Source organism: Tripterygium wilfordii, chromosome 23, assembly GCF_013401445.1.
Source record: "Tripterygium wilfordii isolate XIE 37 chromosome 23, ASM1340144v1, whole genome shotgun sequence".
Classification (NCBI taxonomy): domain Eukaryota; kingdom Viridiplantae; phylum Streptophyta; class Magnoliopsida; order Celastrales; family Celastraceae; genus Tripterygium; species Tripterygium wilfordii.
This window is the reverse complement of record NC_052254.1, coordinates 1,636,930-1,651,932: the sequence shown is the minus strand read 5'-3', so window position 1 is coordinate 1,651,932 and position 15,003 is coordinate 1,636,930. Positions and strand designations below refer to the sequence as shown.

General features: G+C 38.2%; 2 protein-coding genes across 2 annotated transcripts; one reads left to right on the top strand and one right to left on the bottom strand.

The window, feature by feature from the left end:
• The first annotated feature begins 868 nt into the window (after nucleotides 1-868).
• LOC119993389 (tubulin alpha-5 chain) lies at nucleotides 869-4,021 on the top strand. Its single transcript, XM_038840525.1, has 5 exons — nucleotides 869-1,108; nucleotides 1,961-2,175; nucleotides 2,270-2,469; nucleotides 2,711-3,219; nucleotides 3,469-4,021. The coding sequence occupies exons 1-5, from the start codon at nucleotides 996-998 to the stop codon at nucleotides 3,779-3,781; spliced, it is 1,350 nt and encodes a 449-aa protein (XP_038696453.1). The 5' UTR covers nucleotides 869-995; the 3' UTR covers nucleotides 3,782-4,021.
• A 976-nt stretch (nucleotides 4,022-4,997) lies between these two features.
• LOC119993387 (importin-5) lies at nucleotides 4,998-14,864 on the bottom strand. Its single transcript, XM_038840522.1, has 20 exons — nucleotides 13,465-14,864; nucleotides 13,038-13,241; nucleotides 11,972-12,076; nucleotides 11,795-11,860; nucleotides 11,537-11,701; nucleotides 11,064-11,138; nucleotides 10,805-10,959; nucleotides 10,307-10,442; nucleotides 10,143-10,212; nucleotides 9,912-10,039; nucleotides 9,745-9,801; nucleotides 8,739-8,924; nucleotides 8,511-8,603; nucleotides 7,794-7,879; nucleotides 7,594-7,660; nucleotides 7,443-7,509; nucleotides 7,223-7,359; nucleotides 6,450-6,541; nucleotides 6,260-6,326; nucleotides 4,998-5,648 (listed from the first exon to the last, which is right to left on the bottom strand). Exons 1-20 carry the CDS (start codon nucleotides 14,695-14,697, stop codon nucleotides 5,490-5,492), a joined length of 3,348 nt encoding a protein of 1,115 aa, XP_038696450.1. The 5' UTR covers nucleotides 14,698-14,864; the 3' UTR covers nucleotides 4,998-5,489.
• Nucleotides 14,865-15,003: the final 139 nt, after the last annotated feature.

Below are 15,003 nucleotides of genomic sequence, written 5' to 3'. Positions count from 1 at the left end.
TATTTAAGCTTAAAATTTTGAAATTTATGCATCTAAAAATGAACGATCAAAGTAAAAAGAAAAAAGAACTACTAATTTATATATATAATACGGACACCAAACTGTTTTTTTTTTTTTAGGCAATTTGGCCCTAGTTTTACCTTAAATTTTAACACCAAGAAATAAATGGAATAGAAAAGCGAAGGCCAAACACAATCATTTTAATTATGCTAACCTAGACCCCATTCTTTTGGGTTTATGTGGCAGCCAACTACTAATAGATTAATTTTACCAATTTATCTACTATCAAATTTTTTATGCATATAAATGTATGTGAATCATTGCATCCAAACGTAAGAAAATAATATTTCTTAAAAAATTCATTCACCGACCAAACATATTAATACAAAGAATTATTGTTTCCATTCCTATTCCCATTTTTGTTCATGTTCTTATTCTCGTTCCCACGTTGAACCAAACATAGTATAAGTTTTAATTTTAATTACTCACGGATTTGGATGTGAGGTGGTTCATACATCAAGGATCAATGATAAATTTGTTTCTTCTTTAAAAAGAAAAGTTTAAATTTCAGTCATGGTCAGACTGAAAACAAATATACGCAAGGACGTACTCACTGGATAAACAGCTGTGAGAAGTATAATTGCGTGGGACATGGGCCAAATTTGTTCGAACCCCGCTGGGCGCTGGTAGCCCGCTAAAATTGCCGGTGGTTCAGCTGAAATCGTGGGGGTAATGACGTCATTTCAGATAGAGGTTGTGGGGTCCAGGCACGCTGGCGCCAATGGAGTGGGTCTCTGACTTGGCCTTTTCACGGATTCCAAATCCTATCAAATCCCATTGACGATTCATCCATTGTAACGGAAAAAAAAAAGGAAAGGAAAGAAAACAACTGAGAAAATTGATCGAGGACCGGCTGGAGAGAGAGAGAGGAGAGAGAGTCTTGAGCGAGAAAGAGAGAGGGAGCTAGGGGTTTGTTCGTTTTCGGAGGAGAAGAGATGAGAGAGATTATAAGTATACACATAGGTCAAGCGGGAATTCAGGTTGGTAACTCATGCTGGGAGCTCTACTGCCTCGAACATGGTATCCAACCCGATGGCATGATGCCTAGGTAACACCTCTGACCTCTCCTCTATCGTATTTTTCTTATTTATTTTTGTATGTTTTAGGTTTATACATGTAATTGTTTGTGTGTGTTTGTTAGCTCATCTCTGATCTTGTGTATACTTGTTGAATCTCATTATTATGATGGATGCTGTTTGTTTGAATCTGAAATGAGAATTTCTTATCGATTTCGTCATTGTCTTCTCAATTTGTGCATTATATTATTCAATGTTTTTTTTTTCCATTTAAAATTTTGTGTGTGTGTTTGTGAACTCATCTCTGATCTTGTGTATACTTGTTGAATCTCATTGTTATGGATGCTGTTTGTTTGAATCTGAAATGAGAATTTCTTACCGATGTCTTCATTGTCCTCTCGAGTTGCGCTTTACATTATTCAATTTTTTTCCGTTTAAGAACTTCTTCGATGTCAATTGAGAGCAGATATTTCCTCTTTATGTTCGTTTATGTCTGGTGTTTAAAGTTCAATTGTGATGATTTATGCTATGACATATTTTTTGGTTCTGTTGTGCATGATTTGCTGACAATTGCGGATTATTGACAGTTTAGCAATCTTCATTGCTAGCTTGAGTCCTTGCATTTATTACAATAATGATTTCTGTTGTATAATACAATGCCGCATGAGTGAATGATACTAATTACAGTAATGATTGCAGGGAAGATGTTTTTGTTTTTTCGTTGACAAGGTTGAAGGGGGTTGGAGTTGGAATTCTCTTTAATTTTCTTCAATAAATGGTCTAGGCAGAAATGAATTTGAATGCATTATGAGTATATCTTTTAAGGTTTATGGACTATATAGGGGACTATAGTCACTATACAATAAACCTTTGTTGTTTTGCAGTGACACTTCTGTAGGTGTTGCACACGATGCTTTTAATACGTTCTTCAGTGAGACCGGTGCAGGCAAGCATGTACCTAGAGCTATATTTGTCGATTTGGAACCAACTGTAATTGATGAAGTTAGGACTGGGACTTATAGGCAACTTTTCCACCCAGAGCAGCTTATATCTGGCAAGGAAGATGCTGCTAATAACTTCGCAAGAGGACATTATACAGGTTAATAGGTTATTGTTGCTGTTTTTATACTACTTATAATCAGTGCTTGTATTTCTTCTTATTAGTTCAAGCTGACTTAGGTTGTGCTCCGCAGTTGGGAAGGAAATCGTAGATCTTTGTCTAGATCGAGTGAGGAAGTTGGCTGATAACTGCACTGGTTTGCAAGGATTCTTAGTGTTCAATGCTGTTGGTGGTGGAACTGGTTCCGGTCTAGGTTCTTTGTTGTTAGAACGCCTTTCTGTGGATTATGGAAAGAAGTCAAAGTTGGGGTTCACCATCTATCCTTCTCCACAGGTATATATGCCCACTTGTTTTTGTTTTATTGGGGACACTTGTCAATTATGGCAAGCTGTAACTATTAATTTCAATGATTTTTCTTTCCCTCTTGTTCATGTTAGACCAATTTTTAAATTTTTACTGAAAAATCAGTAAATCGTAGATATCTTATCTCTATTTGGGTTGAATTTGAAGGATAAGAAGTGATATATCAATTGGTGATTTTGATTTCAGCTATGGATTTTTTTCTTGGTTGCAGGTCTCAACAGCAGTTGTTGAGCCTTATAATAGTGTTCTTTCTACTCATTCCCTCCTGGAGCACACAGATGTTGCCGTTCTCTTGGACAATGAAGCCATATATGACATTTGCCGAAGATCATTGGATATTGAGAGGCCAACTTACACCAATTTGAACCGATTGATCTCGCAAATTATATCATCATTGACAACATCGTTAAGGTTTGATGGTGCAATAAACGTGGATATTACTGAATTCCAGACCAACCTTGTGCCATACCCCCGTATCCATTTCATGCTTTCTTCATATGCCCCCGTCATCTCTGCTGAAAAGGCATATCACGAGCAACTATCAGTTCCTGAGATCACAAATGCTGTCTTTGAGCCATCGAGCATGATGGCTAAGTGTGATCCAAGACATGGGAAATACATGGCGTGCTGTTTGATGTATCGTGGAGATGTTGTTCCCAAGGACGTCAATGCTGCTGTATCCACTATCAAAACTAAAAGAACTGTTCAGTTTGTTGACTGGTAAGGAAAATTCATTGCATATCAAAATCTTTAAGTTTATTTAATGCATGAAACCATGTGACCATGATATAAATTATCTCTACATTGGTGTTGAAACTTGAAAATCCTTATGTCAAAATTGAATTCTAGGAAGATATCATGTGGCGCAAAATTGGATACATCCTGAGTTGACTCTATGTAGCTTAAACCTTTAACATATGCTTGACTTTGTCTTTTGGTCTGAAAGATTGTTTTATATGGATACTACAGGTGCCCAACTGGCTTCAAGTGCGGTATCAACTACCAGCCTCCAACAGTTGTACCTGGTGGGGATCTTGCTAAGGTGCAGCGCGCTGTTTGTATGATCAGCAACAACACAGCCGTAGCTGAGGTGTTTGCACGCATTGATCACAAATTTGATCTCATGTATTCGAAAAGGGCGTTTGTTCACTGGTATGTTGGTGAGGGCATGGAGGAAGGAGAGTTCTCAGAAGCCCGTGAAGATCTGGCTGCTCTTGAGAAAGACTATGAGGAAGTTGGTGCTGAAGGTGTTGATGATGAAGAGGAAGGCGAAGATTACTGATGTAATGTAGGAAGGGAATACGACTTGAAGTTGGTTCAGTCTATTGTACTGGTTTGCCCACCACCCTCTCCTCTCTTTGATGTGTGTGTCGTGTTCACTGTCTTCTTTCTGCCTGCTGTAAAATTGCCCCCTTTTTCCCTCCCTTATGTGACATGATTAATGCTTTCAGTCAATTTATCCATTCTGGAAGTATGGATGCAGAACAATTATATTGAACTATTATGATTTTCTCGTCCTTTTCTTCTTTCCCATGCCCCCTCCCCTCCAGAATAGACAAATAATTGATCTTTCGATCACCTATTTGTAGTCTATATTTCTCTTGGTCTAGGCTAGGCAACCATAATCTCATCAGAATATATCGGCAACCATAATCTCATCAGAATATATCAACGCCGCCTTAGGACTGTTAGGACTGCATTCAGTAGATCATGCAAGAAACTTGTGCTTTGTTATAGGATTTATGAGGCAAATAGCAATTCACAAACTTCATCTGTGTATATATCTTAACTACCGTCTAATATATATCGAAAATAGTATGTTACACAATTTTGAGCTCAATACTGATCCATGACCTAGAACTATTACATCGGGCGATGCCGCTATATTTTGGTTTTATCTGTGTATATTGCAAGTTTATTTGTCCATAAATTTATTTGCACGCCTTCTCCCTCCTCACATAATTCTGTTTTTGGACTGAATAGAAGCTTCTACTTAACATGTTTGTCCTTGCATGGATAGAAACCAATGAAATAAAACAAGGGAGTCCTTTAGTTAGCATGGGCGAATAAGATGGTCAGATTTGGTCTACTTGCATCCTCCACCTGCCAACCAAGTCGAACATTCAGCGAGGAACCAAACACTCATTGACCGCCCATATATAAAAGCCAAGAGCCCAAGCTGAATAATCAATTTTCAAGGAGTCCGTGAAGCTGACAAATATCAAGTCACCGCGACTAATAATCAGTTCATAATTTCATATCTTCTACACCCTTTTGAGATCGTCCAGCGAGCAGGTCCATCCCCTTTTACCAGTATTAGCTTCAGGTTAGAGGAAACATAACATAAAAAGAGTATATATAATGGCCAAAAGGCCCAAACCTTAAGATGTGTATTAGTCACTGGCTCAAGACTCCGTATGCTATTTACCGTAATTGTAGCCAGATAAAGAAGTGGAGTAATTACAGTGTAGATGTACTGCAGTTCTCTGTACCATAAATTCAAGATAATCATCTCGTCTTATTGTGTATCAACTCAAAATTGCAATGGTATTGAAAGAATCACCATTCAAAATTTTCATACATGTATGTTCACAATTTGCAAGTTCATAAAACGGAAAGACCAAATAATATATTGGGACAAAAACTGCGAAAAGAATTGCCACCCTGACGAGTCTAAAACCTCACGCACAGACAGAAAGAAAGAAAAAAACCCCCAAACCACAGACGCCTACCTCTTTTCTTTTCTGGACTTGAACCAGACTATATATATTGACACTGCTAATATACACATTCTACAAAAGGAGGGCTTCTCATTCAAGCTCAATGATGACTTTCACACTCAATCCAACTGACGACATGCTGCTTCAGAGCATCACGCAGAAACAAATGACGGAACCATCTTATAGGGAAAGAATAAGTGATAAATATACTTCATGACAGAAGGATGTTGCACTTTCAGCTTGAAAAAATACTCACTGCCAGCTGAAATGCTATGAGAGAATGGACTGCAATGCAAGTTGTTGCTGGGGCTGCAAGGATGACCACGTTGAAGCCAAGGTGGCTGGAGGTAAAGTCTGCTGAAGTTGCCTCAGCAGACTAACCATACGACTAGCAGTTTGCTCTGTTGCTAGATCTTTACCACACAAAACCTACAAAAGAAATCTCTTCTCAAGTCAGAGATAAGATGCACGCATTTCCAATGTATTCCAAAGAAACTTCAAAAAATTAATATCACGAACCAATGAATTCATTGTAAAAATATTTTAATTACCACAGCAAAACTTCGTAAAAAACAGGCAATCATATAACCAATAGGCATGACAATAGTAGAAAGAGTATCGTTAGAGTAGATTATCACTGATGCCATAAAAAAAGTACTCAAGGGAAGTAGGAAATATCTTAACAGGATAAAATTCCCTATTACATGCATGATCATCTATGTAAGGAAGTAACAATGTTAAATTGACAAAGAAAATGTTTTCACATGATTGTGCTTCTTGATGCCCCGCCTTCCATGACTACATCAAGTTGCCTCAGAGGAAATATTTATATGGCCAGGGAATCCAAATTCTGAACTCAACCACAACATGGAAGTGCATCAATTTGAACTCAGAAATTCATGATCTAGTCTCAAACCATTTTCATACATTAGGACCAAAATAACTTCAGAAGAATTGAAACTTTACCATAACTTTGGCAGAATGAATAACCTAAATTAAAATAATCTTCCATTTACAAGACTATTTATCAATGGACAAACCTCAGCAAATACTGAAACAATTTTAGGAAGACATTGATTGTTGGGGCCCAAGAGTTCTCGATCAGACCTGTTGGTAAAAGATGCTTGTAAAAATTGCTGAATGGTAACACTTAATAACAAAATATAAAGGAAAAAAAAGAAGTAAACTTGACATGAAAATATGCCAATCAACAAAATTTGAAATCCTCACCTCTCCACCATCAAACAAAGCTGCTCATGGACAACTTTCGCCTCGACCAAATCTCCTTTTATTGGCAAGCAGTTTAACCATGCAGGAACAACCTACCAAAACAAAGAAGTTATATTCCATGGTAAGGCTGACAAACCTAACAAAGTAACCAAAAAAGCGCTCTGAAGATATGAATATAGTGCGTACTGAATATGAAGTTACTTCTCAGACACACAGAGAGAACCTTATTTAATACGAGATTATGAATTTATGAGTACATAAACCAAGTAATTTACATTCACAGTCAGCGGTCAGCAGTGCAAGGAAATCAAAGATGACAGCAGCCAGCAAGCCATGCTGTTTATATCGGGTAGTTTAGAAGTTGCTATGAATTGAAACTAGAGAAAGGCAGTAAAGCTGGAACAAAGGAAGTACAAGTTTATGATGGCAACAAATGCAACATTAGCATGGAACATATCATACTGATAAAATAATTCTCAGGCATCGGGAGCACAAAACCCTTTTCAAGAGTAAGGCAACACAAAATAAGAGTAGATTCCCATGAATATGTTCTACCCAAGCCAACTGAAAGTCTGAAATCCATGTTGTATAAGAGTCTCAGATACCCCACTTCTCAACAAAGTTGGCATTTCTTTTTTTTCTCCTTAAAATTCGGTCCATAGTTTTTTATTAGGTTGGTCGGTTATTGCTTTCCCAAAAAATGTGTGCAAGTTCCTCTAACAACATAAAAACCCAAACAAAACATCAAAAATGGAAAAGAGAATTTCAAGTACCTGAGCAGCATCTATACTGTCTCGATGAAACCGACATATTTTTCCCAAAGCAGATACAGCATTATCGTATGCCATCACATTTTCAGGTTGGATAGCGCTAGGATGCCGTATCACAACATTCAGCCTTGAGAGGGCCTCTGCATAATGACATTAACAACTTGAATCATGCATATAATTGTGAGTGTGTATAACTGCTTTAAAGATTCTTTAAACAATATACCTCCAACAAGAGGTTTAAAAACAGATCCGCCAAACTCTGCACAAACACCAAGTCCATATACAGCCGCCTGAAAAAATAAGTTGCACAAGTTAAAACTGTATTATAGCAACAGCAATAGGTGTATCAACAGCAGAGATATGTAAGTACAGACCTGTCTAACATCTGAATTCTCATCATTACAAGCCTCCAACAGGAAAGGGAGATATGTATCGTAATATCTGCCACAGGAACATTAAAGGAATTGCATCAAATAGTATTTCTGAAAACAATAACTTTCATTTCATTCAGAAAAAAAATAAAATAAAAAAAGAAACGCTTTCACTTCACAGAATCTATATAGAGTATCCTCACCTAAGGGCTGTCTCACGACACTGCTCTGCCACATCATCGAAGATGCATATTGCAATCCTCCTCTCTTCAGCTGTCTTATCCTTGCCCTGTGCTCAAAAAAAAAACCCAAAACAAAAGGGAAAGAGAAGAATGAGTCATAAGGGAAAGAAAAAATAGAGGTTTCACGACTGTAAACAAGAAGAGTCTTCCAGCCATAAACTAACAAAGTAAGACCAACAATAAAGACCAATATGCCTAAATTGTTTATTAGATATCAATCAACTTGAATGAATATTAAAATAAACAACATCTTGTAAGAGTTGTACTAAGTCAATCAGCTCAAATATTGGAAGAAAACACTTGGAAAGTAAATTCAAATTCTGACAAGAATTAACCTTCATATACTATTAAGCAAGTAGCCACTACTACACAAATTAACTTGTGAGAGAGATGAATACTTGATGTAAAAGCAAAAGTGGAAAAATAGAATGAACAACAATGATAAGGGGGAAGAACCAAAATGGCCAAGTTTATAACACATTCCAACATGATGAAATCATTCAATAAGGACTGATAAATCTACGGCAGGCAACCATTCAACGAAATACATAAAACATGCTGCTGAAATTTGAAACAATAAATAATGTTAAAAAAGGAACATAAATACAGAATCAAAAAAGGAAACTGACAAGTCCGGATAAAGTTGCTCCAAAAAAAAGTTGTATCAAAAGAACTTACCCACATAGGTGTTAGATATGTAGATAGATCATCGAAGAAAGGCAAGAAAGCGGCTTTAAATGTTTTGATCAGTGTTCCCAAGATTTCACCCACCTGAAAACACTTATGCATATTAACAAAAAAACCAAGAAATTCTTTTTTCCCCTTCCGATAGAGATCTACAAATATACAAACATGAGCTCTGGTTTATGTGCTTCATAATTATAGAATGTAGTTGTAAAAACTAACTTGGTCAAAAACTTCTTCCTCCTGCTCATTTTCTTCTCTAATCAGCTCACTCTCTTCAGCATCAAAGTCTTCAGCTTTCGCCCTATCCGCACGCTCTCGTTTTCTACTGGAGCTAGCTGTTATTACTAGTTTTATCTCTTCAACTATGGAGCTTACCTGGCCTTCATCCAACAGAGGTCCAGAAATCTGGAAGAAAAAAAATAATAGTCTACAAGATCAATCTCTGACTTCACACTAGTGTTTCACATGGGTAACATGTCCTACAAGCTCTTCAAGTTAACTACCAGCAAAAATAGAACAGTTCAAATTCGCAGGCAAGCATCAGTCATGATGACAATAAGAGAAGGCAGTTTATAACAAAGCACTCGGCTAACATAGAGGTGTAAAGAAAAGAAAACTGTAAACCAATATGAAAGAAAATAATTACAACAGTTTCTCATGCAACATTTAACATAATTACCGTCAAAAGTGACAAATGTATTTTTAGAAGGAAAACACGACTCATCCAGCACAAAAAACACAAAACAATGAACAGAACAAAAAATGATTAATTGATACTAGATCTAAGGTAGGACCAATTGAAGATAAGTTGTGAAAAAATCATTTAAGATAGTATGAACATGTACAACGTAGAGATAGCGGTTCGGCGGTAAGGAGAATTGAGAGAGTTTATCTAGAAGGGAGTAGGAAGCGAAACGGAAGACTTGATCCTATATAGAATGAAAGGCGAAAACAAATACACGTAGTGGAATCCCAATGATTTTCTCATATACTCACGTAGCCGCCTGCCTTTAAAATTTTGGAATAAAAGCTTGGATGATGTTGATGGGTGCATTACTTGACTTGCCAAGTATTTTCTAAAAGCCTAATTCGATAGACAACTTCTTTTTAAAAAAAAAAAAACACCACTACAAAGCATATTTGTCAATCAATTCGACTGATACACCATACATTTCCCATAAAAAGAACATGATACATCATTATTTTGCTCTTGAGGGCGACAAACCTGTAAGCATTCATTCAATGCATCCAACATACTTGCACAGATTTCCGTATCCGGTTCCTGCAAGAAAATTGCCATTCAGGTACTCGTTTTAATTTGTAGCGTTCAGGTATTTTGTCACCAAAACTACAATATGAACATGAAATTTAATTAAAACAAGACCACGTAACCTTGTGTAATGCTTCAACCAGAGCTGGAATAATATAGTCAGACAACTGCTTTATATAGGACTCATCACGCCCCTGGGACAACCCTTTCTCTACAGCTAATTTTGCAGATTTCAGTAGCTCTGGCATAGCTAAAAAAAGAGAGTAACAATTCCCGATCAGGGAATGAGCAAAGGTCTGATGACATTTGAAAAAAATTTAAGCAATAAACAAAAACAGCAGGCAAAGTTTTACCAGAAACAGCTGCTTTCCTAACTTCCTCATGGAAATAAAATTTAAGAAGAGGAACTAAAGTTGGAGCAACCTACATAAAAAAAAATGCACCATTTGTTATTCTGACGCTTCAAAATTTCCACAAAGAGAGGAAGAAAAAAAAAAAAACTAACACTGCTACAGACCTGATCAATCCAGGGAAAGAATCCTTCCTTCAATTCATCAGCATAGCAACATAGCATGTTACAAGCAGTGGCTTTTTCTTCTAGGACGCTAGTCTTGATTCCAATTCTTTTGTCGCCAAGAGTAATGGTTTCCATGCTGAAATAAAATATCTTTTTTAGAAGATTCCAAATACATCGCACAACACAACCATGTAACTAAAAGTCAGTTTATTCAAGCATAACCAGTAAGGCGGAACCTAATGTAATGTTAGCACATTACGCAGGCATTGGCAGGATTTTAATAGGAATATACACGTGTGTGAATCTATGAATTTGTCAAAAACCATACATCAATACATGCTACAGGTTTGTGCCACATCAATACACGAATATACGTCTTTGCAAGTCTATAAGGAAGAACCCTTAAAGACATAGGGGCTACAAACAATTACTAAATAACATATGGAAGCACAAGTATTTCCACTCCACTGAGATTAATGTATGAGAAAAAGCACATACCTCTCATCATCTGTGTCTTCAATATCATTATCTGAATCTGCAGATGTAATGATCACATCAGGCTTAAGTTGGGCAGATTGAAGCAAGGATGGCATGACGACACTCATATATGGGAGGAAATCTTGTCCCAGGCACTTGCAAAGCCTAGCCCATGCCTACAACATAAAAAGGATAACCATAAAGGGAAAAGATCAAGATATATTTTTTTTTAAAACATTATAAAAGGTTCAGCACAATTTTGGAGAAAACAGGAGCATACTTGCAGCATGTAACTAGTTGTTGGATCATCTGTCTCCATTTGAGATCCTTGCAACGACATAAGTACTTCCATAACCTAGCACAAAATATAGGAGAAAGATCAGGCCCAAAATGTCAATGTGGGTGAAGAATCTTTTTAACAAATTACAATTGCACAGGATCCCCTTAATTTGATGGGAGTGTCATCCAAACACCAAACAAAAAGTATCTGTACTAAGGATCTCATAGACAAATAGAGCTGCCAATGGCATATGGTAAAGGCATTACCAATCCTTGTCTACAAACCAAAGGGTAAGATATAACTGCTTTGAGGGACAGGGGAATGAACCCAAATACTAAAGACAGAATAATTAGACAAGCACAGGAGAGTGCTGATATCAGAATGAGTAAAATGATAACTGTCTTGAAACAAGAAAATGGGCTGTGGGTATCTGTGACCAATCTAGAAGCATTCTATCCATATATGTTGCCTACCTGCTTAGCATCATCCCGGAACTTATCCTTTCCGACAGCCATTCCAACCAGGCTAATGCACTCCATGGATTTTGCACGGAGCATGCGGTTCGCCTTGTCAGTTGCATTAACCAAGATAGCTTTCAGGTATGGCATAACTGCATCATAATATTTTTGGAAGTGTTCCTGAAGATCTCAAAAGAATTAGAGGAAGATTCACAACAAAGACAAAATTAATGATTAGAGCATATTTGTTTTGTGTGAATCATTCAAGCATACCTGAGATGAATCAGCAACAGACGCTAAAGCAGTCAATGCCCCCTCTTGCACCATTTGTTTCCCGTTCTGCATATTTTTGTTTACAACAAAAAAAAAACATATTAAGACAGAAAAATATGTTTGCCTGTATAAACATATAGTGTCTTGTTGTAACTATTGTAAAGATCCATAAATTACCTGTAACAACACAAGCAACTTGCTTACTATTCCATCTAAGTATGGTGTCAAAATTTCTGGAGTGCAGTTTTCACTGAAGTTGAGAACCGCTGAAGCAGCATGTGCCTGTCGACGTGCAGGTTACCATGAAAATCAATGAACTATGGCAGTATTGCAAGTAAAGTAGAATCATAAGATTCCCACAAATAAATAACACTAGATGGTTTTATTGCCCATGCTGCTTGTGGCTACATCACAAGACCCTTCCCCCCACCAACCCAAACTTCGGCTGGGGTGCAATGATTTCCCTATTTCCACTCCTCCAAACACTCTAAAGCAGCTTTGAATTAACATTTAAGAACGAGTTCCTGTTTCTCTAACTTCTAGATCAGAAAAACCTTATTTCCATGGTACAGCACTGTCCCAAACTACGACACAACTCTGGCACCCCAATCGGAGAATAGCAAAGTATGGTTCGTTTCCACTGCTAACCCAAGCAGCTAAATATCACTTTGCAGCTATGACAAGATTCCAAACAACATCGACTGACAAGTCACTACAAATTCTGAACCAAATTATTGGTCACGAAAACCCTCAACACAACACATATAGACCCTGTTTAGGTACTCTATGGAAATTAAACTAATGGGTTTCTCTCAAATCCAACCCCCATGTTACCCTTAAATGACAACCACTTCAAACTAAATCTGAAATCCACACACAAAGAGCATTATTCTATAACCTCATAATCCCTACTTTTCAAACAATAAGAAAGTACAGGTCTCATAACTCAAATTTCTATAACATTGTAAAATCAGATACACAATGAATATTTAACAAGTAATGGCTACCAAAGTTATAAATGAATGGCAAATTCCCAAAATTCTAGCACAATTGAGTAGACTATAGATAATAGCTAAATGCAAATTCCAAATTCCAATAAATACCAAAAGAATGGAATCACAAAATTCATATCATAAATTGATGAAGACCCGAAGAAAACTCGTAAAAAAAAGCAGATATTTTACCACAACCAAGATATATAGAATTAATAAATCATCATCCCTAAATCAATAACCACACTAACCTGAACCCGAGGATTCTGGAAATCATCCATTGCAGAAGCTAGTGCAGGCAGCACCCCTTGATGATACTGATTTTGCAAATCTGGGCCCAAATCTGTTGACAGCTGCCCAATCGCATTAATAGCAGCCCACCTCACACGAGGGTGTGGATCATGAAAGGAATTTAGAACCATTGACACTACTTGCTCCAAATTTTTTACCATTACCTGCAACAATGCAAACATATTATATGACAAGCAATAGCATGGAGGACCTCTTCCTTCATTCTTTCCCACACTGGGAAAGCCAAAGGGGCAAAAGTATATAGGAAAAGAAGAAACAACCATTCTATTGCATATTCATAGTAACATATTCATAATAACAGGGAAGAGATTTGTGTTCTCTAAAATTTCAATGTTTACAATAAAGAAACTAACAGCTTTTTAATACCTTGGAGCAACCCTCGGCAATTTGGGCAAGAGCTATTAAGGCAGCATGGTGCTTCTGCCACTCTGGAGCGGCGAGATATGCTGGTAGCTGCTCCGAAGCCACCGGAACAATAGTGTTGCCACCCAATGAGATGGCCAACCTATCCAAACACTCCTGCCCTACACTATAGTTACTGGTCTCTCCAGCATCCTCATCTTCCGTCTCCGCAGTGTGCCAGGCAGGATCGTTCTCTATATCTAAAAGCATCTTCATCAGAATTGCGAAGAGTCTGCTTATGAACTGCGGGAGCTTCCTCATCATCCCAGGTGCTCGCTCCCGGGCCTCAGCAAGCGTGATAACAAACTCGACAGCCAAATGTCTCGTCCCTTCCTCTAAACTCTCTGCCTCTGCTACCTGAAGCATGGATCCTACCACGTCCCCAAGTTGTCTTCGTAAGAATCGTGGCTCTGTCCCTGCCAATTCAATCAATAATTCCAACGCCTCCTGTGCTGTAGCTTCATTACCATTATTCAAAGCCTCGGTCAAAGTCGTCATCATGGCCGGCAACAGGTCCTGAAACCTGTCCCGATCACCCGAGCTCGACAAGCACTGGATAAAATTGATCACCGCGTTCAAGGCTGCGATCTTCACTTCAGGATTGGGCGAACTCCCCAAGACGTTCAAGAACACAGCGTGCAGATGCTTGATATGAGGAATCAACGTTTCTCCTATGTATTGTGACAGCTGAGCAAAGATCAAAAACGCCGATTCCTGCAATTTAGGAGAGTCCGACTGCACGCACTGGAACATAAACGGGAGCAATTCCGGCCAACCGTTCTCCGGAACAATCCCCGAAGCAAGCTCCGAGATAGTATCGCATAGCTTCTTAGTTATCGATTTGGAATTCTCATGCTGAAGACCCGATAGTAATAATGATTTCAACGAGGATTGAGTGGTAGGGGATAGCCGCGGCCAGAGGTAAGAGTCGTCGCGGGTGAGCAATTTACGGAGGAGAACAGCCGACATAGCACGGCCTTCGACATGAGCTGAGAACTGGAGGATGTGAGCGAGTTTGAGCGAAAGGGAGTCAGGATCGGTCTGTTTGCAGAGGTTGAAAAGAAGCTCAGCCTGGGATCGCTGCTCATTCGATGAGGACATCAAGTGCGATATCAACGTCTCAAAGGGGGCAGAGTCCGGCCCCAAGATGGCGGCGAGTTGCGCTTGTTGGAGTTGCTGAGTCGACCCGGCGTCCATTGTTGGGGGCGGGGAGCGAGTTAGGGTTTGGAAGCTCTGTACTCCCTCTCTTGTAGTAAATTTATTTTGGTATTTTTGGGTAATAGAGAGAGCTCAGCCGTGTTAGGAACAGTTGAGGCTGTTTGGAAGGAGAGAAAAATACCAAGTGAGAGATGGTCAAAGTGCGTTTGATTAGGGCAAAGTGGGATAATTAGCTGTTTTTTTTGTGTAATTATGAGTGTGGGGTTCACTTCAGGTTGTTTTGGAGGGAAAATAATAAAAAAAAAGAGAGAGAACATTTTTAATAATGGAATAATAACAGATAGA

Bases quoted from the DNA above. Each gene is read 5' to 3' on its own strand.
- LOC119993389 (XM_038840525.1), top strand. From the start codon at position 996: ATGAGAGAGATTATAAGTATACACATAGGTCAAGCGGGAATTCAGGTT. The intron at 1,109-1,960 runs GTAACACCTCTG...GTTGTTTTGCAG, and splicing joins CCCGATGGCATGATGCCTAG to TGACACTTCTGTAGGTGTTG. The intron at 2,470-2,710 runs GTATATATGCCC...TCTTGGTTGCAG, and splicing joins CCATCTATCCTTCTCCACAG to GTCTCAACAGCAGTTGTTGA.
- LOC119993387 (XM_038840522.1), bottom strand. From the start codon at position 14,697: ATGGACGCCGGGTCGACTCAGCAACTCCAACAAGCGCAACTCGCCGCC. The intron at 11,139-11,536 runs GTAGGCAACATA...ATTTTGTGCTAG, and splicing joins TCCGGGATGATGCTAAGCAG to GTTATGGAAGTACTTATGTC. The intron at 7,360-7,442 runs GTATATTGTTTA...GTCATTATGCAG, and splicing joins TTTTAAACCTCTTGTTGGAG to AGGCCCTCTCAAGGCTGAAT.